Source organism: Anomaloglossus baeobatrachus, chromosome 7, assembly GCF_048569485.1.
Source record: "Anomaloglossus baeobatrachus isolate aAnoBae1 chromosome 7, aAnoBae1.hap1, whole genome shotgun sequence".
In the NCBI taxonomy this organism is placed as follows: domain Eukaryota; kingdom Metazoa; phylum Chordata; class Amphibia; order Anura; family Aromobatidae; genus Anomaloglossus; species Anomaloglossus baeobatrachus.
The window spans coordinates 53124291-53149476 of NC_134359.1; the positions used below are offsets into that span (position 1 = coordinate 53124291).

Below are 25186 nucleotides of genomic sequence, written 5' to 3' on the forward strand. Positions count from 1 at the left end.
TGGCACCTCTGCATCACTGTTATATGCCAAAAAAAAAAGTGACATATATCAAAAAAACACAGCCACTGAAATAGAAAACTGCTGCGTTTTTTAAAGAAGTGGCACGTCAACTCTTTCAACATTTTTTCACCATTGAAAGCAATGAGAAAGTGCAAAAACGCAACCGTTCCGTTTTTGCTGCTTCTGTGGTGAAACTGACATTATTAAACATTTACTGTAGACAAATGACACAAGAAAAACACAGCCAAAAAAAAAACGCAGCAAAATCTGGTTTTGGAAGCAGCTTTTTTTCCTGCCAGAAGAGCAGATTTTTGCTGCAGAAAAAAAAAAAATTTAATCTTGCTTCATTATTTTCTCAGATCTCATGTCATGGACCAGTAACATGTGTCTTTACTCCCAACGGGATTTGGAACATTCATCTTGATGTTTTTCTGCGGATTTTCCTGTGTCATGGAAGAGGAGGGAATGTGTCCCTTTTGTTGTCGCCACAAGTCGTCACATTATGCACTATGCTAATTCTTGTATCTTGATATGTTTGTATGATATATGTAAATATGCCATGTAAGCTGCACATTATTTTGTAACTATAGATGTCCGGATACTATACATTGTCTATTTTTGCATACGCTCCTATGACCACGGTGCGCATGTGCGGTTGCCATGTTACCCGCTGCCCGTGGTTCCCGACGTCTGTATCGCCTTACCGCGCATGCAGGAGAGTTCTACCCAGCTGCTCTCGCGCGTCCGCAGGGGGTGTTGACTGTCGGGTAGTATACGGGTCCGCGTTGATCGCACATGCACCGATTGAGCAGTCATGTGACCAGTATCGCGGTCACATGGTTTTCCATATGACTCATTTATGACTTCAAAGATGGTTGTTTCATCACTTCCTGTTGTGGCGGTCACATGTGATCCTGTCACGCTGGGTGTGGGGAGAGACACCCAGCAAGTGGACTCCGGCAAATAAGGAAGGCTGTAACACAAAGGGGGGAACCAAGGACTCCTGTGCTGACCCTGACACTGGGGGGCTCTGCACTTACCCTCAAACCACAGGTACCTATAGTGGTTAGGAGGTGTGGCCCACCAACGTGCCCCTGTCTCCTAGCCAGACCCTAGGAATTAATTTCACCACCCACCAATCCACAGGGAGAAAAACAAACACAAAAATAACCAGCAAAAGGGGAAAAAGGAAAAAACAACAACTTATCTTTGAGAGGGAATCTTCAGAAAACACAGCTACAGAAGTCTGAAGCAACAAGCACACCAGTGCAAGCAACTTCTCCAAGTGAAGAGTATAACCCGCATTGGAAAAGTGAGAGACCCAACCTTATAAAGGCCCTTAATTACCAGCTGGAGGAAAGGCTCCTCCAACCTGGCAAGGAACATAAAAAAACCTAAATCCAGCCCTTAAAAGGGACAGCGTCCATTAATGTCTGGACGATCGCCGGGCCGTTCTGTACCTGGTCCCAGTACCTGAAGGTCCAGACACATCCGTGACAGATCCTTGCACTTCATTATAAAAACCCTGGTCTGTGATAGAGCATCATGACCTCTGATGAAGCTACATACCTTTTAAACCTGTGTATACGAAACGTACGTTAGGTCCCCTTCTTCGAGGTCTCTCTGTGACCACTCGGCTTTGCTATTTTGCACAATGTGAGTATGCCTCAATTATGTTTTACTTTTTCTTTTTTTTCTCTGATTCCTGGTCAGTTTATGTAAATATGCACAATATATAGAACTGTTGCCTTTGATATGTACACTTATACTTTGTGGTGTTTTGACCCTCTAATGTACTTTACAGTTTTGGGTATACAATGTTCTGTGTTTCTGTTAGATTCCAGCCTGACCAGTAATCAGATCACACAGGTCATGTGAGGCACTCACTATTATTGCCATTTTTGGATGTTTTACTGTTATATACCCTCTGACACATTCTTTATGGCTTGCCTATTTCCGCTCTCCATGAGTATAAATTGAGGTATAATATTGTCATATTCCACTCTTGCCGATTGTGGTCACTTTATGGATCAACAATTCAGTGTGGTTTGATTGTATTTTTAACAATAAACGTTTTGTAATTTTTCACTGAATTGATTCATTCTCCTTTTTGTGGTGCTATCCTCCTTTTTTCTCCTGCGTATCATCATTACATGGAGTTGTATGCTACTGTCAATGTCCATTTAAATCCTTTTTGATTACATGGCTTTGATTTTTCAGTCATTTCTATGTGGAATTTTGTTGTAAGAAAAAAAAAAGAAGCAAAAAATGCAATGTGTAAACATTGCTTAAAGGGAACCTGTCATGAGAAATGTCCCCTAAAACCTCACAGATTCCCCCTCTGCAGCTCCTGGGCTGCATTCTATAAAGGTCCCTGTTATGATTGTGGCCACTTTCTGACCGAAAAAAAGTGTTTATAAAGTTGTACCTTTTTTGCTTCTGATTCTGTAAATCCGTCACGGGGGCGGGCTGCCTGATGGCCGTTATTCTGCCCCCTGGTCCTGTATGCCGCCCCCATCGCTGATTACAATACTTCTGGACGCCGCCCCCTGCTCCATCCATCGCCGCGCATGCCCAGTGCCCATCTCTCGGGGATGAGCACTGTGCCTAGCGTCACCGCTGGTGACGTGCACGCAGGGTTAAGATTATGGGCGGTGCTGTGATGTTTATTCCTAAGCAACCGCCCATAATCCGCTTTCCCCCTCGGCCTGCTTCGTTCTGCGCAAGCGCGCTGCTGCTGACCCCCACGTCACCTCCTTCCCATCTTGCCCCGAGGCAGGAAATAGATGGGAGGAGCGCGGAGCAGTGACTACACCGATCAGGAGGAGACGCGGAGATCAGATTACCAGCAGCGCGCTTGCGCAGAACGAAGCAGGCCGAGGGGGAAAGCGCGGCCCCGCGATTATGGGCGGTTGCTTAGGAATAAACATCACAGCACCGCCCATAATCTTAACCCTGCGTGCACGTCACCAGCGGTGACGCTAGGCACAGTGCTCATCCCCGAGAGATGGGCACTGGGCATGCGCGGCGATGGATGGAGCAGGGGGCGGCGTCCAGAAGTATTGTAATCAGCGATGGGGGCGGCATACAGGACCAGGGGGCAGAATAACGGCCATCAGGCAGCCCGCCCCCGTGACGGATTTACAGAATCAGAAGCAAAAAAGGTACAACTTTATAAACACTTTTTTTAGGTCAGAAAGTGGCCACAATCATAACAGGGACCTTTATAGAATGCAGCCCAGGAGCTGCAGAGGGGGAATCTGTGAGGTTTTAGGGGACATTTCTCATGACAGGTTCCCTTTAAGGGGAAAAATGCAAGTCTCGCTCAATGAGAATGTGAAACGTGTGCTGTGAGAGGGGGGAGGGAGGTGAAGGTATAGGTAGAGGTCACACATGCCAGGGTGAATTCCACTACGGAGCAGCGAGGACATTTCAATATTGTCAAGTCTAAGGGGTACTTTGCACATTACGACATCGCAAGCCGATGCTTGCGATGCCGAGCGCGATAGTTCCCGCCCCCGTCGCAGCTGCGATATCTTGTGATTGCTGCCGTAGCGAACATTATCTCTACAGCAGCTTCACATGCACTTACCTGCCCTGCGAACCGACACCTTCCTAAGGGGGCGGGTCGTGCGGCGTCACAGCGACGTCATACGGCAGGCGGCCAATAGAAGCGGAGGGGCGGAGATGAGAGGGACGTAAACATCCCGCCCACCTCCGTCCTTCCGCATAGCCGGCGTGAACCGCAGGACGCAGGTAGGAGATGTTCCTCGCTCCTGCAGCTTCTCACACAGCGATGTGTGCTGCCGCAGGAACGAGGAACAACTTCGTAACATCGGTCCTTCCGAAATAATGGAAATGACCGACGCTACACCGATGATACGATTTCGACGCTTTTGCGCTCGTTAATCGTATCAAAAACGATTTACACACTCCGATATCGACAGCGACGCCGGATGTGTCACTTTCGATTTGACCCCACCGACATCGCAGCTGCGATGTTGTAGTGTGCAAAGTACCCCTTACACTTTTTTCCAAATTATTTATGCACTATTTGTTTATATTACCAAACTTCCAGTTAATTCAATTGTTGTATGACATATAGGTGTGAATATATTCTTCAGTAGTGGTATGACTCTCCACAAAAAACGACAGCTTATACTTACAAGCAGCTCATCCATGCTTGTCTGGCACTTTTCTAGGTTTATCCTCTTTATGGCGACCCGCTCTTGTCTAGGTTTGCATAGTGCTGCTTGTACCACGGCTGTGGCCCCGCTTCCTAGAAGAAAGAGCATAGTGTTTAAGGGCTTGCAACATTTGGGGACATGGTTTTCTTTTCTTTTTTATTAAATGTGTGTATTTGGAGCTAAAAAAAAACCATTTTTGTAATTGGGTTTTATTAAAAAAATTCCGTTTGACTTTTATAGCCAACTAGCTGTAGTACCCGGGCATCGCCCGGGATATTAACTGTCTCTCTGTCTCTCTCCCAGTCTCTGTCTGTGTCTCACTGTCTATCTTTCTGTCTGTATTTGCATCAGTATGTTTCAATCTCTGTATCTGTCTGTCTCTGTCTGTCTCTGTCTCTTTGCCTGTCTGTCTCTTTGTCCGTGTGTCTCTTTGTCCGGCTGTCTTTTTGCCTGTCTGTCTCTTTGCCCATCTGTCTCTTTTCCAGTCTGTCTCTTTCCCGGTCTGTCTCTTTCCCGGGCTGTCTCTTTCCCGGGCTGTCTCTTTCTAGGTCTGTCGCTTTCTAGGTCTGTCGCTTTCTAGGTCTGTCTCTTTCCCCATCTGTCTCTTTGCCCGGCTGTCTCTTTGCCCGGCTGTCTCTTTTCAGGGCTGTCTCTTTGCCCATCTGTCTCTTTCCAGGGCTGTCTCTTTCCCGCTCTGTCTCTTTGCCCGGCCTGTCTCTTTGCCCGGCCTGTCTCTTTGCCCGGCCTGTCTCTTTGCCCGGCCTGTCTCTCTCCCCGTCTGTCTCTTTCCACGTCTGTCTCTTTCCACGTCTGTCTCTGTCTGTCTCTTCCTGTCTGTCTCTATCTGTCTCACCACCGACATCTTTTTACCTCACACATAAGCTTGTTATACTAACAGTTTATTTTGTTCCTATAGCAACCACTGACAGTTGCTATTTATATCCTGCAGCTCCCACCTCCATTCAGTTTAATGGCTGCAAGATTTTTGTAGCGTAACTGGAAAGCGCGGGGTTAAATTTTCCCACCCAAACATAGTCTATGACGTTCCCTGAGTCACATGGAGTGTCTATGCAAAATTTCGTGATTGTAAATGCGACGGTGCGGATTCCTTTAGCGGACATACACACACACACACACACACACACATACACACACATACATACACACACACATACACTGAGCTTTATATATTAGATATTGATGTGGTCTGTTGTCATAAACCAGCTGAGCGGAGCTCAGGAAAGGAAGAACGGACGACTGATGGATTCTCACATAACTCATTCTGCAGGAATAGACAATGCAACACGGAGACTATAGAAGGCAAATGGTGCAACATTTTTAAAGAAACACAATTGCAAAAATTATATTTTTAAGCTTCAATTATATTAATTTAAGTAACTATAAAAATCTGTGCCCATCACGAGCAGAGTGACAGAGTGGGGACACCTAGGCGGACCCTCACACTGGGGACCCTGCTCTGTCTCTTAGCTTAGAGGTACGGTTGATGATAGTGAGGTCTGAGTCACCAGCATGACCCTAACTCCTGTCCAAGCCATGGTATAAATCCTGTCCACCTCTTCCATCCAAGGGGTGAGCGGGAACCACAATCACAGAGACGGACAGGGGAGAAACCAAAACTCGTACACATGACAAGCAAACACAAAGGAGCAACGATACGTGCACAGGGTAAATTAACATAAAAGGGGGAAGTAAACTGACAACCGGGAACTTCCACACCACACAATAACCACACCACAGAACAAAATAGGATCACCACAATAAGACCGGAATCGCTGCACAAGCTGGAGCTATTATCAGCGCAGACTGGAAAAAACCTTACATAGGAAGGAGACAGCTGCACGAGGCAATCAGCAACCTGAGCTCCTAGTTCCTGCTCACTAGTCTGCAGGAATTAACTCCTACAGGGCTGAAGACCAGTGAACTTGAATCAGCCGACGCCCGGCTCTGGTTGAACAACTTTTAAGCATCAGGTTGCTTGTCAGATTCTGTAGTGTGAACAGAGTCCGACGCCGCCTTGCCACCAAGTGCGTGCAGAGCCGAACATTGCATGACACCATAACAGAGCCTAATTTTCATGTGGCAGGGCTTTAAAGGGTTGTACCATCCTTAAAGGTTATCACCTATCCAAATGTTAGGTGATAACTTGGAAATAGGTGGGAGTCTTATACCAAAGATGAGGCTCTAAAATGTCCTGTCGGAATAGAGCAGTGGCCGTGCATTCATCCTCTATGGAACTGCTGAAAAAATCTGAGCGCAGTAGTCGGCTATCTCCAGACATCCGCTAGATAATGAGTGGTGCAGTGGCACAAACGCATGGCCAGAGATTCAATCAATGAGGTATTACAAAGCCCTGGATCCAAAGATTAGGTGATAACATGGGGATCGGGGGATCCAAGAGCTAACTAAAAGAAGTCAGTGTAGTGACCGTGCAATGCTCTGCATGTCAGATTTTAATGACCACATTCCTATCGGTTCCTGTTGTATAAAGACATTTTGCAAAACATGCCTGTGTGTCTATGACAAAATAATTGCTTAGGATCAACAGTTTAAATCAGATTTTAAAATATAAACTGCATCCATTATTAAATAAAGTTGTTAGACCTGATGAGGCTGATGCACTTACTTTGAAAATCCAAATGATTGCGGCTTTATAATCCTCATTTGAAATTAGCATTTCATCTAGAGTTCATTTTAAAATAATGCAAGGAAAATTTAGAAAATAATTATACAGCTATTCTTTACATACATTTTGAAAGTAAATACATCCACCTCATCAGGTCTAAGATTATTACTAATGTATGTACATGGGCCGATTAAGAGCAGCCAGGGCCCTGGGCAGGTTAGAAGATAAAGGCCCCCCCCAGTCCCGGTGTCTCATGTGACGATCGCCTTTATAGATCATGTGATAGGTCCCGTGATTAATGCACAGGTGTGCATCTGCAGATATAGAACGAGAAACACAGCTACGCTGCACCCATTCTTTTTTCCCTTATATACAGCACTATACATAATAGAGAAGGGGTGTGAAATTAATTTTCCTGAGGGGTCACATGACTGGTGTACATGGCCGAACCAATAGGCTGAAATTAATTCTTCTCAATATTAATTATTATTTTATATTAATAGTAATTATATCACTTAATATTGATCAAAGCTAAGTATGCTGATACACTCCTATGTACAGTATGAGCCCACAAACAGCCCCCCTATATTCAGTATAATCCCTCATATAGAACATGAGCCTCCACACAACCCCTAATTACAGTATCAGCCCCAACACAGCCCCCTATATACAGCATGAGCCCCACATAGCCCCTATATACAGTACGAGCCCCTACATGGACCCTTATTTACAGCATAAGCTCCCACATAGCCTCCTATATACAGCATGAGCCTCCCACATAGCCTCCTATATACAGCGTGAGCCCCCACATAGCCTCCTATACACAGCATGAACCCCCACATAGGCCCTATATACAGTACAAGCCCCTACATAGACCATTATCTACAGCATGAGCCTCCACATAGCCTCTTATATACAGCATGAGCCCCCACATAGCCTCCTATGTACAGCAGGAGCCCCACATAGCCAACTATATACACCATGAGTCCCCACATAGCCTCCTATATACAGTACGAGCCCCTACATGGACCCTTATTTACAGCATGAGCTCCTACATAGCCTCCTATACACAGCATGAACCCTCACATAGGCCCTATATACAGTACAAGCCCCTACATAGACCGTTATCTACAGCATGAGCCTCCACATAGCCCCTATATACAGAACAAGCCACCCCATAGCCCATTATCTACAGCATGAGCTTCAACATAGCCTCCTATATACAGCAAGAGTCCTTACAAAGTCTCATATATACAGTATGAGCCTCAACATAGCCCTATATATACAGTATGAGCCCCAACACATCCCATACACAAAAAAAAACACGTACTTCACTTCTTGATGCCGACGTGTACATGTTGGTGCTGGCTGTTGACATAATCACGCCGGTGATGGAGGCTACCCTGGAGCTGCGTTGCCCTTCTGTATTGTCCCAAGAAAACTCTCTGCCCGGAGATCTGCACCGGAGGAACGGGAGTGAGTATGTGTTGGTGCACAAAACATTATGAGGGCGATCCGGCCATGGGCTCCCCCCCAGAGCTACGAGGTCCACGCATTAGCACAGATTGCCCTCATTATAATCCACCTATGTGACTGATGTTTCTATTATGAAGCCTGGTGGTCTTTAAATCTGACGAGGGAGGTAGAATGTTTTCAAGAAGCTTATTATTAGCTATATTGTCTGAACGTCTGTATTCCTGAACTGCATATCTTCATAGACAACACTCCGGGACAGAAATGCCTTCTTCTTGTAAACAAAAAAAGGACAAAATAAGTAAGGTTTTAGATTGTTTAGTCTAATGAAATCCCACAGTCATCAGTGGGAGGCCCACGGCTCCACTCCAAAGATAAGAAGCAAAGATGAGGTTAAGACAGTTAAATATGAATGGGTGACAGGAGCCCGGACAGGGAAATGGAAACCCTGTATAATAGGAGCATATTATTTACAGTTCTGCAGAATTTGTGTTCTCTCACTTTGCTGCACTTACTTATTTATTTCTTGATTGTTACATAAAAAAAAAGAAAAAAAAAAAAAAAAACAGGTCAAAAATAGTGATGAGCGGACCCGGGCTGTAAAAGTCCGGATCCATGTGGATTCAAAAGAACCCGAGCACCGACCCGAGGGTAACGATCTGGGTTCGGGTACCCGGGTAATAAAAAAAAAATAATCAAAGAAAAAAGAAAGAAAATAAGATTAAAGTAAGCTCTTCATACTTACTCCACACGGCTGTACGCTGCTTCTGGGGCAGCTCGCTCTACTTGCAGGGCCGCTCATTATCCCTCATGCATATGCACTGCTTCCCATGCCCACCATCAGTCCCCGCGTCTCTGATTGGCTGCAGTCAAACAACGCCCCCACCCTGTGTGACAGTGTGTCTGACTGCTTTCACTCAGAGGTGCTGTCTGTGTCTAGACTGGTGTAAAAATAGATAAATAAAAAAATTGGTGTAGGTGCCCACCATGTTATGATATCCAGCCATGATAAAGCATACGGCTACAGGCTGCAGCTCCCAGCTGTGAGCGTTATCTTGGCTGTGTATCAAAATAAGAACCGCGTGCAGCTTTTTTTTTTTCTAAATGATTAAAATAAATAATTTAAATAAACAGTGTGCGGTCCCCTCCAATTTCAATACCCAGCCATGATATAGCTGACAGCTGGGAGCTGGTATTCTCAGGCTGGGGAGACCCATGGTTATTGGGCTCCCCAACCTAAAAATAGCAGCCCGCAGCCACCTAGGATTGTCACATCCATTAGATGCGACAATCCCGAAACTTTATCCAGCTCATCCCAATTGCCCTAGTGCGGTGTCAGTTGGGGTAATAAGGGGTTAATGATGACATACAGCTGCCACTAAGTCCTAGATTAGTAATGGGGATGCAGGGACTGCCTATGGGTGGGGCAAGCAGTGCATATGTATGAGATTAATGAGCAGCCACAGAAGTAATTAGAGCCGCACGGGAGACTGATAAGTATAACACACCTGGTTTAATCCCCCTATCCCCCTATCTACCACCATTTTTAAGCTCCTGATTCAGATCTCCATAGACTTATATAGGGACCGGCATCCTGCCAGATATCCAGGATCAATTTCGGGCCTGAACTGTTTTTTTTATGGACCTAAGAACTGACAGGCAAACTACCTGCTTGAACTGTCTGATCACAGACTGCTCCTGCTAGTAATTCTGTGCCTTACACTCTGTTCTGTTACTGGAGCGTTGTCATGGTGATTGACAGCCGGCTCCCTGTTGCTTAACTGCGGAGAGCAGACTGCCAATCAGATGATGTCAACAGTAACACCCCATCAACAGAGCAGCCCGGAGAAGAAAGAGTCAGATCCATGAGGTGGCAGCTGACATCGGCATGCAAGTCACTTGTGGCACATGCCAGTGACATCATGTGCTGCCCACCGCTTCTACAGTGAAGTCAGCTGCCAGCTTCTGCACCAGCTGAAGAAGAGGACATTGCGTGGCTGGGGAGAAAAGGTGGGTAGAATTGTTTTTTAAAGAACAGCGGTAGTACGAGGGACATGTAAACCCAAATGGGGGACATAGATACCAGGATGGGTGCAGAATACAGGGCATATATACCAGAATGGGGGACAAATATGCCAATATTGGCCGAGCATGGGGGACATATATACCAGGATGAGGGACATATATAGCAGGATGGACCCAGAATGGGGGACATAAATACCAAGAAGAGGGAAAAATATAGCAGGATGCAGGGCTGTGGAGTCGGTAAACCAAACCTTCGACTCCGACTCCGACTCCTCAATTTCTCTTGCACCGACTCTGACTCCGACTCCACTAAAATGAGCTCCGACTCCGACTATGACTCCACGACTCCGACTCCACAGCCCTGGTAGGATGGACCCAAAATGGGGGACATATAAACCAGGATGAGGAACATATATTGTAGGATGGGCCATGATCTGAGGCATATATGCCAGGATGAGGGACATATATACCAAAATGGGCCAAAGATGTGAGACATATATACCGGAATGGAAGACATATATACCTAGTAGGGGCGCAGGATGGGGGCCATTAATACAGAATAGGGGATATAACTACATAATGGGGGAGGGTGGGCAACATGTATGCCCTTATAAGATTTAGAATGCTACAAGAGCCCATTCATCTGACCAACATGCAGGAAAGGGGGACAGGTCCAAATCGCACCGGAGCTCATTGTACTCTAGTTACGTCATTGGTTACAGCAGTTGGATAATTTTAGCTTCTCTTAAATCACAGTCAGTCGAGGATCTTGGAGGTTGGAATAACCCTTTAATATTGATTCAAACAGAAGCTTAGAATGCTGCTGCTATTACTGAAGATCTGACAACTGAAGACTCTCAGGTCCGCACATTGTGTATTAGAAGCTCTAGGTCTCCTGACACTCCTTAGCTAAACACAAACAGAATTTCTACTATATTAATGTAGCATCCGGGCCAAGAACAAAAGCTGTGCCTAAAGTAAATATTGCTTTAGCCAAAAGTAGGATATGGAACGTCAGTGCAATGAGATGGAATTACCTCAAGGGGAAAGAAACAGGATCATTACTTGTGCAAAACCTGTCCTCTCCTCAAAGCTGAATGGCTTTATCCAGAGACACCATCATATACACACACGGTGCCTATATACAGCGCCAGACAGTAGTCCCTGGAGAGGACATAAAAGCATATTCCTCAGGGGAAAAATAAAGAGGCTCTCCGTGACTTCAAAAGTTTCCGCACATCCTTACATTCTGCTTCCAATCTTTCGAGAGATCTTAGGGTGTACTTATATACATTTGCTTTTATTAATAAAATAATAAGCTGGGGACAAACATCTGGGTATGTGTCCTTTAAGTGTTGCCTCCATAACCTTGGATGACTGCACCGCTATTTTGATAGGGACGGTCCATACAGGAAGTGTGAGGTGGTCCGGTGGTGCGTCCGGTGGCGCGCCACCACTGAGCGATTCCTCTTCTGCAACAAGCCGGCTTGCCCTTTATCTGGATGGCACGCTACTGATCTATTTGGACATCATATCACCACGGAGACCATGGATAATTAATAGATATGTGAGACATTCTTACTGTATAATTCCTTGTCTATTTATAATTACAATGAGAGTGCAAATTGTAGCAGACACAAGCTACATGGCATGGTTTTACTGAGAACACTAAGGGGACAGTTTATTTAAACTAGCAAAAAGGGAAAGTGGAAAAGTTGCCAACAGCAACAAGATTTAACACTTTAATATCATAGCTCTGCTAGAATCCCTTAGACCTTATTCACACAAGTGTACAAGCTAAGGACAATAAACACCAACAAAATCAAAATATGAATCCTGTACTTGGATTTTCAGGGACGTGGAATTATAGAAATAGAATTGTCATAAGTAAATGTATTGGAATGCTGGCAGGATTTATAAAGAAATCCTGTTATTTCTGCATCCAACACCCAACATGTACAAAGCATGTGAGTCCTACATCTCCATCTACCACTCAACATAGAGAAGCATGTGAGTCCTACATCTCCATCTACCACTCAACATAGAGAAGCATGTGAGTCCTACATCTCCCACTCAACATAGAATGTGAGTCCTACATCTCCCACTCAACATAGAATGTGAGTCCTACATCTCTCACTCAACAGAGAAGCATGTGAGTCCTACATCTCCCACTCAACATAGAGAAGCATGTGAGTCCTACATCTCCCACTCAACAGAGAAGCATGTGAGTCCTACATCTCCCACTCAACATAGAATGTGAGTCCTACATCTCCCACTCAACAGAGAAGCATGTGAGTCCTACATCTCCCACTCAACATAGAGAAGCATGTGAGTCCTACATCTCCCACTCAACAGAGAAGCATGTGAGTCCTACATCTCCCACTCCACAGAGAAACATATGAGTCCTACATCTCCTAGTCAACATGAATAAGCAAGTCCTACATCTCCCACACAACCTATAAAAGCATGTGAGTCCTACATCTCCATCTACCACTCAACATAGAGAAGCATGTGAGTCCTTCATCTCCCACTAAACATAGAGAAGCATGTGAGTCCTACATCTCCCACTCAACATAGAAAATAATGTGAGTCCTACATTTCCCACCCAACAGAGAAGCATGTGAGTCCTACATCTCCTAGTCAACATGGATAAGCAAATCCTACATCTCCCACACAACCTATAAAAGCATGTGAGTCCTACATCTCTCTGTCAACATAGAGAAGCATGTGAGTCCTACATCCTCCACACAACATAGGGAAGCATGTGAGTCCTACATCCTCCACATAACATAGTGAAGCATGTGAGTCCTACATCCTCCACATAACATAGGGAAGCATGGGGGTCCTACATCCTCCACATAACATAGGGAAGCATGGGGGTCCTACATCCTCCACACAACATAGTGAAGCATGTGAGTCCTACATTTCCCACTCAAGATAAAGAAACATGTGAGTCCTACATTTCCCACTCAACGTAGAGAAGCATGTGAGACCTACAAAACCATCAAAAATGCTTAAAGAATTGACACGCTGCATTTTTTGTTTTGTTTTTTTAAATGCGCAACGGGTTGAAAACACAAGGAAAGAAATGCACCATGTGAAGGAGATTTTAGATCATTCATTTTGCTTTTACTGTAAAACGCACAGAAAAATAAAGCAGATGAAAAACTAGATGTGAACAAGCTCTTAGAAAAAAGAAAAAAAAAAAAAAAGAGACGTCCTACTTTGAACTTTATGGCTCAAAACTGATTATGCAAATCGATGGCCCTGTTAAATAAAAAAGGATAGCCCCAGGATGTCAGACTGTTTTACTTTTTAATAAGTATGAGAAGTTAAGGTTTGTTTTTTCCCATCTAATATATAAAGCTCCGTGTATGTATGAGTGTATGTGTGTATGTGTGTATATGTGCGTGTGTGTATGTCCGCTAAAGAAATTTGCACCGTCACATTTACAATCACGAAATTTTGCACAGACGCCCCGTGTGACCCAGGGAATGTCATAGACTATGATTTGACGGGAAAATTTAACCCCACGCTTTACAGTTACTCTCCAAAATCCTGTCTGCATTAAACTGAATGGAGGTGGGAGCTACTGGCTATTAATAGCAACTGTCAGTGGTTGCTATAGGAAAAAAATAAACTGTTAGTATAAGAAGCTTATGTGTGAGGTAATAAAATGTCAGTGGTGAGATGGATAGAGAGAGACAGAAAAAGCCAGAGACAGACAGACAGAGAGAGGGAAATATGGAAAGATAGGACAGACAGACAGGCAAAGAGACAGACCTGGAAAGAGACAGATTTGGAAAGAGACAGACGGGGAAAGAGACTGCCCTGGAAAGAGACAGACGGGCAAAGAGACAGACCTGGACAGAGACAGATGGGGAAAGAGACAGACAAAGACAGACAGGGAAAGAGACAGACGGGGAAAGAGAGAGACAGATAGACAGACACACACATAGACACAGACACAGAGATAGAGAGAGACAGACACAGAGATGGAGACAGATACACTGATACAAATACAGACAGAGAGATAAAAACAGACAGACAGACCAGATACATAGACAAAGACAGACAAAGAAAGACACAAACAGAGAGACAGACAGCGACACACACGACAGAGACTGAGAGAGAGAGACAGAGAGACAGTTACTATCCCGGGCAACGCCAGGTACTACAGCTAGTCTAAAATAAAACTGATGCAACAAAGAATATTCTTGATGCGTGAAAAAAACCTGATGTGTGAAATCGGCCTCAATGACTTACTACATCGGCAATCGGAGCTCATTAAGGTACAATTTTCTGCCCATGTGAAAGGATCGTAACAGAACTTTATATCTACCCGTTGCCTCCTCACCAGAATCACTGGAGATCGCGAGCCCAATGTATTCAGAATGATAATGTGTGAGTCTTGTCTAAATATAAAACTGATTGGACTTGTGCTAACAGCAAACTCTAGAAATATTCACACTGACCTGGCGGTATATAACAGGTCCGTCATCTGTGTGCCACATACTCCGCGGGATGCAGCCCATTAGCTAGAGCAGATGAACCTTGTTAACATTAAAAAAGGGGAGTTTTTAATTAAAAAGCTGACTTGTTAAAAAGTGATTGTGTGAAATTCCCTGGTGTGGAAGGTTTTTCATTTACATATCTGCTATTACAGAACGGCACAAATGAACCTTCTATAAATTCAAATGAATAATGTACATGTAAGATAGTAAAAACTACCCACAAATGTTGTGGCACCGGGTGGCAGAATGGCATGCATCTTATGATGTATCTACTGTATTTCCCCGAAAATAGGCACTACCCTAAAAATAAGGCCTTGCGGGAATTTGTGGCCTTTTCGGAGCAAGGCTTAAATATAAGCCCTACCCTGAAAACAAGCCCTAGTCGCGGTTCAATAATGAAGTGTCCGTGCAGCTAAAAAAGTTAAAGATACTGCAGGACACTTCATTAAAGAAAGCAGACACCCCCAAAGAAGATAGACCTCCCAATCATATTTACCAGACCCTGAACGGGAGGCTGTGGAACACGAGGACCTGTGATGGAACGCACACACATAGACACACAGACATAGAGTGATACCGTACTGCTTCCGGCTGGCAGCACTGTGGAACACGAGGACCTGGGGTGGAACACATCGACACGTTCCACTGCAGGTCCTCACATTTCACAGCACTGCCGGCAGGAAACAATACCATACTACTGCATTTGTGTGTGTGTGTGTGTTTGTATGATACTCCTGCGTCCTGATGTGTGTGTGTGAGTGTCGGGCAGAAACAGGGGAGGACCACTGTAGAGCACACAAGGACCTGGATTGCAGGAGGACCTGGGAGCAAACACAGATGTGAATTGGTATCGCATTCAACACATGATTTCACCCGCTTATCTATCTATCGATCTATCTTTCCATATATTATTTCCATATATTTATATTTTATATTTACATATATATATATATATATATACATACAGTACAGACCAAATGTTTGGACACACCTTCTCACCTCTAGAATAAGTATTGGGGTACGCTCACACGAGCGACAAAAACGGACGAGAGCAATGCGAGAAATTCTCGCATTGCACTCGGACCAATACTAGTCAATGAGGGAGAGCTGTTGGTCAGCTTTACTTGCATCCAGATTCTGGATGCGAGAAAAGCGGCAGCATGCTGCGATTTGATCCAGAATACGTCCGAGGCTCGCCAATACAAGTCAATGGGTGCGAGGAAAAATCGGATGTCACACGGACGGCACACGGACCATCCTAGTGACATCCGTTTTTCTAAATACAATCCTATCATGTAGCACAGAACACTGTAAATTCTCCTGTACATGACTGTAAATGAGTAACAGCTGCTGTGCAAATAAACGGATTGCATACTGACAGCATACTGACAGCACACTGAGTGCACACTGATGACAAGTGAGAAAAATTCGTCCGACTCTCGCAAACGAGAATGGGACCGTTTTTTAATACGTTCGTGTGAGTCCAGCCTTAAGAGGAGACTTTGTGCAGCAGGCCTTCATGGTAAAATAGCTGCTAGGAAACCACTGCTAAGGACAGGCAACAAGCAGAGGAGACTTGTTTGGGCTAAAGAACACAAGGAATGGACATTAGACCAGTGGAAATCTGTGATTTGGTCTGATGACACTGTTGGGGATTTATTCAAAATTGAAGGCATACAGAACCAGCATGGCTACCACAGTATCTTGCAGCGGCGTTCTATTCCATCCGGTTTGCATTTAGTTGGACCATAATTTATTGTTCAACAGGACAAAGGCGGGCTTTGCACACTACGACATCGCAGGTGCGATGTCGGTGGGGTCAAATTGAAAATGACACACTTCCGGCATCGCATGCAACATCGTAGTGTGTAAAGCCTAGATGATACGATTAACGAGCGCAAAAGCGTCGTAATCGTATCATCGGTGCAGCGTCGCCGTAATCCATGATTACGCTGACACGACAGTCCGATGTTGTTCCTCGCTCCTGCGGCAGCACACATCGCTGTGTGTGAAGCCGCAGGAGCAAGGAACATCTCCTACCGGCGTCACTGCGGCTTCCGTAGGATATGCGGAAGGAAGGAGATGGGCGGGATGTTTACATCCCACTCATCTCCGCCCCTCCGCTCCGATTGGCCGCCTGGCGTGTGATGTCGCTATGACGCCGCACGACCCGCCCCCTTAACAAGGAGGCGGGTTGCCGGCCAGAGCGACGGTCGCAGGACAGGTGAGTCCATGTGAAGCTGCCATAGCGATAATATTCGCTACGGCAGCTATCACAAGGAAATCGCTGCTGCGACGGGGGCGGGTACTATCGCGCTCGGCATCGCAGCATCGGCCTGCGATGTCGCAGCGTGCAAAGTACCCCAAAGACCCCAAACACACCTCCAGGCTGTGTAAGGGCTATTTGACTAAGAAGGAGAGTGATGGGGTGCTACGCCAGATGACCTGGCCTCCACAGTCACCAGACCTGAACCCAATCGAGATGGTTTGGGGTGAGCTGGACCGCAGAGTGAAGGCAAAAGGGCCAACAAGTGCTAAGCATCTCTGGGAACTCCTTCAAGACTGTTGGAAAACCATTTCTGGTGACTACCTCTTAAGGCTATGTGTCCACGTTGCTTTTCCCTACTTGCAGTTCTAAATGCACGTTTTGTCCTTAATTGAATTAGCCAAAGTTGCCTTTTGCAGAACTTTAGCGCTGAAAATGCATGCGTATTTGCCGCGTATTTGATGCGTTTTTGGCGCTTTTTGAATGCTTTTTCAAATGCGTTTTGACACATGCGTTTTGAACATCAAGACACTGATAAATAAAGTCACATCAGTCAAACATAATGAAAAAAGAGGAAAAAAAGGGGCACATAAATATTTGTATTAAAAAATAGAAAATAGCAAGATTTAATAGAATTATAGCGGTTATTTAATAAAAAACGGAAAGATATCAATAAAATGATAATTTTCTTTAAATAAATTGTCGGACTATGTGTGTGTGTAAAGGGACATTTGAAATCATTATTTTGATGTGCAAAAAGCATGCGTTTTAGTAGTCCAAAACGCATGTTTTCTGCACCTAAAAAGCAGGTAAAACGCTGGAATTTTGATGTTTCTTGGTTACTCCCTGTTTCTCATTGACTTCTATGTTATCTAAACGCACCTCAAATGGCAAAAACAATTGACATGCTGCTTTTATAAACGCATGGTTTTTGTCAAAAAATATGCAAATTTGACGCAGCGTTTTCAAATGCATGGTGGGCACAGGAAAACCCTATTTCCCATAGACTTTGCTGGGAAATCAAGATGCAGCCATTTGGGCACTAAAAAGGTGCAGTTGAAAACGCTGCAGAAAAGCATGAAAAAACGTACCGTGGGCACAGGGCCTAAAGCTCATCAAGAGAATGCCAAGAGTGTGCAAAGCAGTAATCAAAGGAAAAGATGGCTACTTTGAAGAACCTAGAATATAGAAGACATATTATCAGTTGTTTCACACCTTTTTAAGTATTTCATTCCACATGTTTTCATTCATCGATGCCTTCAATGGGAATCTATAATTTTTAGAGTCAAGAAAACTCTTTGAATGAGGAGGTGTGTCCAAACTTTTGGTCTGTACTGTGTATGTATATATATATAAATATATCTATATACATATATATAGACCGAGATATACTGTAGATGTATATATATATATATATATATATATATATATATATATATATATACAGTGCTTACAAGTAGTATTCAACCCCCCGCAGATTTAGCAGGTTTACACATTCGGAATTAACTTGGCATTGTGACATTTGGACTGTAGATCAGCCTGGAAGTGTGAAATGCACTGCAGCAAAAAAGAATGTTATTTCTTTTCTTTTTTTTTTTTTTTTTACATTGAGAAAAGTTTATTCAGAGGGTCATTTATTATTCAACCCCTCAAACCACCAGAATTCTGTTTGGTTCCCCTAAAGTATTAAGAAGTATTTCAGGCACAAAGAACAATGAGCTTCACATGTTTGGATTAATTATCTCTTTTTCCAGCCTTTTCTGACTAATTAAGGCCCTCCCCAAACTTGTGAACAGCACTCATACTTGGTCAACATGGGAAAGACAAAGGAGCATTCCAAGGCCATCAGAGACAAGATCGTGGAGGGTCACAAGGCTGGCAAGGGGTACAAAACCCTTTCCAAGGAGTTGGGCCTACCTGTCTCCACTGTTGGGAGCATCATCCGGATGTGGAAGGCTTATGGAACTACTGTTAGCCTTCCACGGCTTGGACAGCCTTTGAAAGTTTCCTCCCGTGCCGAGGCCAGGCTTGTCCGAAGAGTCAAGGCTAACCCAAGGACAACAAGGAAGGAGCTCCGGGAAGATCTCATGGCAGTGGGGACATTGGTTTCAGTCAATACCATAAGTAACGTACTCCACCGCAATGGTCTCCGTTCCAGACGAGCCCGTAAGGTACCTTTACTTTCAAAGCGTCATGTCAAGACTCGTCTACAGTTTGCTCATGATCACTTGGAGGACTCTGAGTCAGACTGGTTCAAGGTTCTCTGGTCTGATGAGACCAAGATCGAGATCTTTGGTGCCAACCACACACGTGACGTTTGGAGACTGGATGGCACTGCATACAACCCCAAGAATACCATCCCTCCAGTCAAGCATGGTGGTGGCAGCATCATGCTGTGGGGCTGTTTCTCAGCCAAGGGGCCTGGCCATCTGGTCCGCATCCATGGGAAGATGGATAGCACGGCCTACCTGGAGATTTTGGCCAAGAACCTCCGCTCCTCCATCAAGGATCTTAAGATGGGTCGTCATTTCATCTTCCAACAAGACAACGACCCAAAGCACACAGCCAAGAAAACCAAGGCCTGGTTCAAGAGGGAAAAAATCAAGGTGTTGCAGTGGCCTAGTCAGTCTCCTGACCTTAACCCAATTGAAAACTTGTGGAAGGAGCTCAAGATTAAAGTCCACATGAGACACCCAAAGAACCTAGATAACTTGGAGAAGATCTGCATGGAGGAGTGGGCCAAGATAACTCCAGAGACCTGTGCCGGCCTGATCAGGTCTTATAAAAGACGATTATTAGCTGTAATTGCAAACAAGGGTTATTCCACAAAATATTAAACCTAGGGGTTGAATAATAATTGACCAACACTTTTATGTTGAAAATTTATTAAAATTTAACTGAGCAACATAACTTGTTGGTTTGTAAGATTTATGCATCTGTTAATAAATCCTGCTCTTGTTTGAAGTTTGCAGGCTCTAACTTATTTGCATCTTATCAAACCTGCTAAATCTGCAGGGGGTTGAAGACTACTTGTAGGCACTGTATATATATATATATATATAAAATTATATAAATGTAAATATATGGATATATATTTGTTGTTGTTTTTTTCATAGAATTTTACATCCAGTATATAAATATATATGGTATCTATATCTGTATCTATATATCAATAGATATATCTATATCTATATTTATATATACATATATATTCTTTTTCACAGATATATATAGATATATTTGTTTTTTTCATATAATTTTACATCCAGTTCAACTTGTTATTCACATACTGGCTGGTAAAAATGTCACTTAACAGAGACCTCTTGGACCTCCCGCTTCTCCACACCTTATCAACTGAACGGCACCTATTAATTACACTTTGTATAAATCGAATTTTTACTCACTTTTAATTAAACACAAAGTAATTATATGCAGAATACTTGTGTAATTACAATGCTGCCATCATCTTCTCTCAAAATGTGGTCAGGGTACGATATTTATTCATTAGCCCAGATAATAAATATGCCTCAATATCATCTTTCTGTTCATGTTTCTGTCTGTTGTTTAATGCCTGAGCTGCAATCAGGTATAATTAGTCCAAACCCATTAAAGCACTCACAGGTGTGTGTAGAACATCTGCTATTCTCCGCACACCTGACACTAGGCGCTGCCGTGCTTCCAGTAATCTGAATATTTAAACACTGATAAAAACAATCCTTTTTATATAATCTGAGCTGTTGTTACGTAAGTCAATGAATCATTTAGCAAAATCCATCACCAGGTTTTTGCCACTAATCTGAGAGCCGTTATCACACTATGTACAGGGAAGTACCAAACGAAAGGGAAGGGAAAACCTGTGTCTAGAGAAGGGGGAGATGGTGACCCCTGACCAAACCTACTGCTGGTCCCTGGGGTCCCTCATCACATTAGATAGGTTCCACACCTATGCGCCGAGACGGATACTTGACCCTAGGTATCCCTAGTACTGTACCTTCAATAGGGAAGGGGTGGGATGAGCTCTTGATCAACCCCACTAAACACTATAGAAGACAAAAGGAGGATACACAGGGGTAAAATGCATGAACTACTTATCCACAGATGACACAGGCAGGAGTTCAGCAAACGTTCAGCAACGATACTTCAGAAGAGTACAAGCCACCTGCTTGCAACCAGAGCTTGAATGAACTGAATAATATCACCAGCACCAGTCCAGGGAAGAAGGGAGTATTGAAGCTCATGGAGAACTGATTATTAGCAACTGAAAGGAAGGAGGGCTCCTCTGGGTCTTAAAGAGGGAAGAGATTAAAATCCAGCAGGAAAGCTACCTAGTACTATGAATACTAACAGCAGTAACAATAGAAAGTCATGGAGCATTTTGCGCAGTCAAACATTGAGGCCTTCTATTGCCAGAAAACACATGACTGTCTGTCACCTGTGACACACCCGTGACAGCAACATAACATAGGGGCGGAGACCCTGATCCCAGTGATGTGTCACTTACTGGTCTGATTGCGGCAATTTTGATAAAATCACATTTTTCTCTCCAGATTTACCAGTTCTCTGCTGAGCTGTGTAACCCCACCCACACCATAGATTGGAAGTTGTCTGTGTGCACTGTGCATAGGCAGAAAGCTGACAATCAGTGGTGAGGGCGGGGTTATGCAGAGCTCATGAATATGAATAACTACATGGCAGTACAGTGCGCTAGTGATAATCTCCTGCTGATAAAACAATGATTTTATCACTAGCGAACTGTTAAACCTACTGCCATGTAGTCATTCATATTCATGAGCTGTGCATAACCCCGCCCTCACCACTGATTGTCAGCTTTCTGCCTATGCACAGAGCACACAAAAAACTTCCAATCAATGGTGTGGGGGGGTTACACAGCTCAGTAGAGAACTGGTAAATCTTGATAGAAAAATGTGATTTTATCAAAATTGCCTCAATCAGACCAGTAAGTGACACATCATTGGAATCAGGGTCTCCGCCCCTACGTTATGCTGCTCTCAGATGGGGGAGCAAAAACTTGGTGGTAGATTCCCTTTAAATACAGTAATAATTGAAAATGTATAGGGTTGAAAGTAGAGGACAACTGTGGAAAATAAATAGTTACTATCATAGTCCAGAGTTTCTATAAATTGAGGTTTTGGGATTTTTGTGGCGCCGTATGGGCTTTGTGTGTTGCCCTATGAATGAGCCACAGGTATGAAGGTGAATAAAGTATATCAAGAAGCCCATTATCCAGGTAGCGAGAAGGAGCTATTGAGCCGGAGCCTGCTTTGATTTTGCGGTTTGTTATGTTCACGGTCCATCGAGCAGTCAGGAAATTGTCAGTATGTAATGAAATCCTGTTCACAATAGAGATCAATGATTCCTTCTTTTCTGGCAACAATTGATGCAGAGAGCAGAACGCCGGCGCATATCTGTGACTGCCGGGCAGGAAAATAAAGCACGTAACCGCCTGATAGACCTTCTGAAGACGTGTACGGTATGGGGCAATTATTTTTACTTTAATTCATGTATTTTTTCTAAAGAAAAAAATTCTGAGCTTTCTCCTTAACGCTCCAATATATATTAGATAGCGGCCAAACCTCAAAATTTGAGAAGAATATATGTTTATTGGGGCATCCTAAGTCTCCCAATACATGATTTTGATAAGATAAGAATTGGGAGGCTTGAATTCAAATATCTGATCATTTAGTTATCCAGGTAGATAAGCCCCTGCCAAATGTGTCTGGCAGCATCTCTGTCCGCAATCTTCCAAGAGAACACATGAATGGCCGAGCACTCGTGTGTATGGGGGAACCAGGACAGCTGTTTGACAACAGCTCTAGAGAACACAGCAATGGCCGAGCACTCGTGTGTATGGGGGAACAAGGAGAGCGTTTCCTAGAGAACACAGGAATGGCCGAACACTCATGTGTATGGGGGAACCAGGAGAGCGTTTCGACAACAGCCCTAGAGAACGCACTAATGGCCGAACACTCATGTGTATGGAGGAACCAGGAGAGTGTTTCGACAACAGCCCTAGAGAACGCAGGAATGGCCGAGCACTCGTGTGTATGGGGGAACAAGGAGAGCGTTTCCTAGAGAACACAGGAATGGCCGAACACTCATGTGTATGGGGGAACCAGGAGAGTGTTTCGACAACAGCCCTAGAGAACGCAGGAATGGCCGAGCACTCGTGTGTATGGAGGAACCAGGAGAGTGTTTCGACAACAGCCCTAGAGAACGCAGGAATGGCCGAGCACTCGTGTGTATGGAGGAACCAGGAGAGTGTTTCCTAGAGAACACAGGAATGGCCGAACACTCATGTGTATGGGGGAACCAGGAAAGCCTTTCGACAACAGCCCTAGAGAACACAGGAATGGCCGAGCACTCGTGTGTATGGGGGAACCAGGACAGCCTTTCGACAACAGCCCTAGAGAACACAGGAATGGCCGAGCACTCGTGTGTATGGGGGAACCAGGAGAGTGTTTCAGCAACAGCTCTAGAGAACACAGGAATGGCCGAACACTCGTATGTATGGGGGAACCAGGAGAGCGTTTCGACAACAGCTCTAGACTACATAGGAATGGCCAAGTACTAGTGTGTATGGAGGAACCAGGAGAGTGTTTCGACAACAGCTCTTGACTACACAGGAACGGCCGAGCACTTGTGTGTATGGGAGAACCAGGAGAGCATTTCGACAACAGCCCTAGAGCACATAGGAATGGTCGAGCACTGGTGTATATGAAGGAAGCAGGAGAGCATTTCGACAACAGCATTAGAGAACATAGCAACGACCGAGCACTCGTGTGTATGAGGGAGCCAGGAGAGCGTTTCGACAACAGTCCGAGAGAACACAGGAATGGCTGAGCACTCGTGTGTATGGGGGAACCAGGAGAGCGTTTCGACAACAGCCTTAGAGAACACAGGAATGGCCGAGCACTCGTGTGTATGGGGGAACCAGGAGAGCGTTTCAGGAACAGCCCTAGAGAACACAGGAATGGTCGAGCATTTGTGTGTATGGAGGAAGCAGGAGAGCATTTCGACAACAGCATTAGAGAACACAGGAACGGCCGAGCACTCGTGTGTATGGGGGAACCAGGAGAGTGTTTCAACAATAGCCCTAGAGCACATAGGAATGGTCGAGCACTCGTGTGTATGAGGGAGCCAGGAAAGCGTTTCGACAACAGCCTGAGAGAACACAGGAATGGCCGAGCACTCGTGTGTATGGGGCAACCAGGAGAGCGTTTCGACAACAGCCCTAGAGAACACAGGAATGGCCGAGCACTCATGTGTATGAGGGAACCAGGAGAGCGTTTCGACAACAGCCCTAGAGAACACAGGAACGGCCGAGCACTCGTGTGTATGGGAGAACCAGGAGAGCATTTCGACAACAGCCCTAGAGCACATAGGAATGGTCGAGCACTGGTGTGTATGGAGGAAGAAGGAGAGCATTTCGAGAACAGCATTAGAGAACACAGCAACGGCCGAGCACTCGTGTGTATGAGGGAGCCAGGAGAGCGTTTCGACAACAGTCCGAGAGAACACAGGAATGGCCGAGCACTCGTGTGTATGGGGGAACCAGGAGAGCGTTTCGACAACAGCTTGCACATACAAATATGGAGAGACCTGTTCATCCGGTGGAGCAGAGCGGGGAAAAGCCGCCAGGAACCTGACTGGAATAATCATCTGAGATACATAGTCCCTGGCCAGTTTTACACATTATAGAATGCTGAAAATAGTCTTACCTTTATGTCTCATATCAGATGCCTTGTTTTGGAAATATCATTTTTATCACTTTATGTGAATGAGCTCTTCCAGGCTATGGGACGGACGCTGCCTGAAGATAACTCCGCCTCCAGGGATTATTTTAACTACAAGGGGCGTTACCAGTGTGAGACAAGTAAGTTATAACTGACACACAACAGGAAATTTCACTTCTTCCAAACACATTTTTTGCAGCTCCCTAAGATCTGCTTCACTGCAACAATACTGCAACACTGTCTGCCTGCAAACTGGAGGCTGAAGCTGAGAAAAACCTGCAGAAGTGTCAGTTATAATCACACACAGCTCTGCAGTGAGAGCA

General features: G+C 44.6%; 1 protein-coding gene across 2 annotated transcripts in view; it reads right to left on the minus strand.

Annotated features, from left to right (window-relative positions):
• The window catches only part of STK39 (serine/threonine kinase 39), a 511018-nt gene that overhangs the window by 404131 nt on the left and 81701 nt on the right, over window positions 1–25186 (minus strand). For both annotated transcript variants that reach the window (XM_075318852.1, XM_075318853.1), the window contains exon 2: window positions 4167–4279. In XM_075318852.1, the coding sequence (XP_075174967.1) occupies window positions 4167–4279 (113 nt within the window). The remainder of the gene's footprint in view (window positions 1–4166; window positions 4280–25186) is intronic.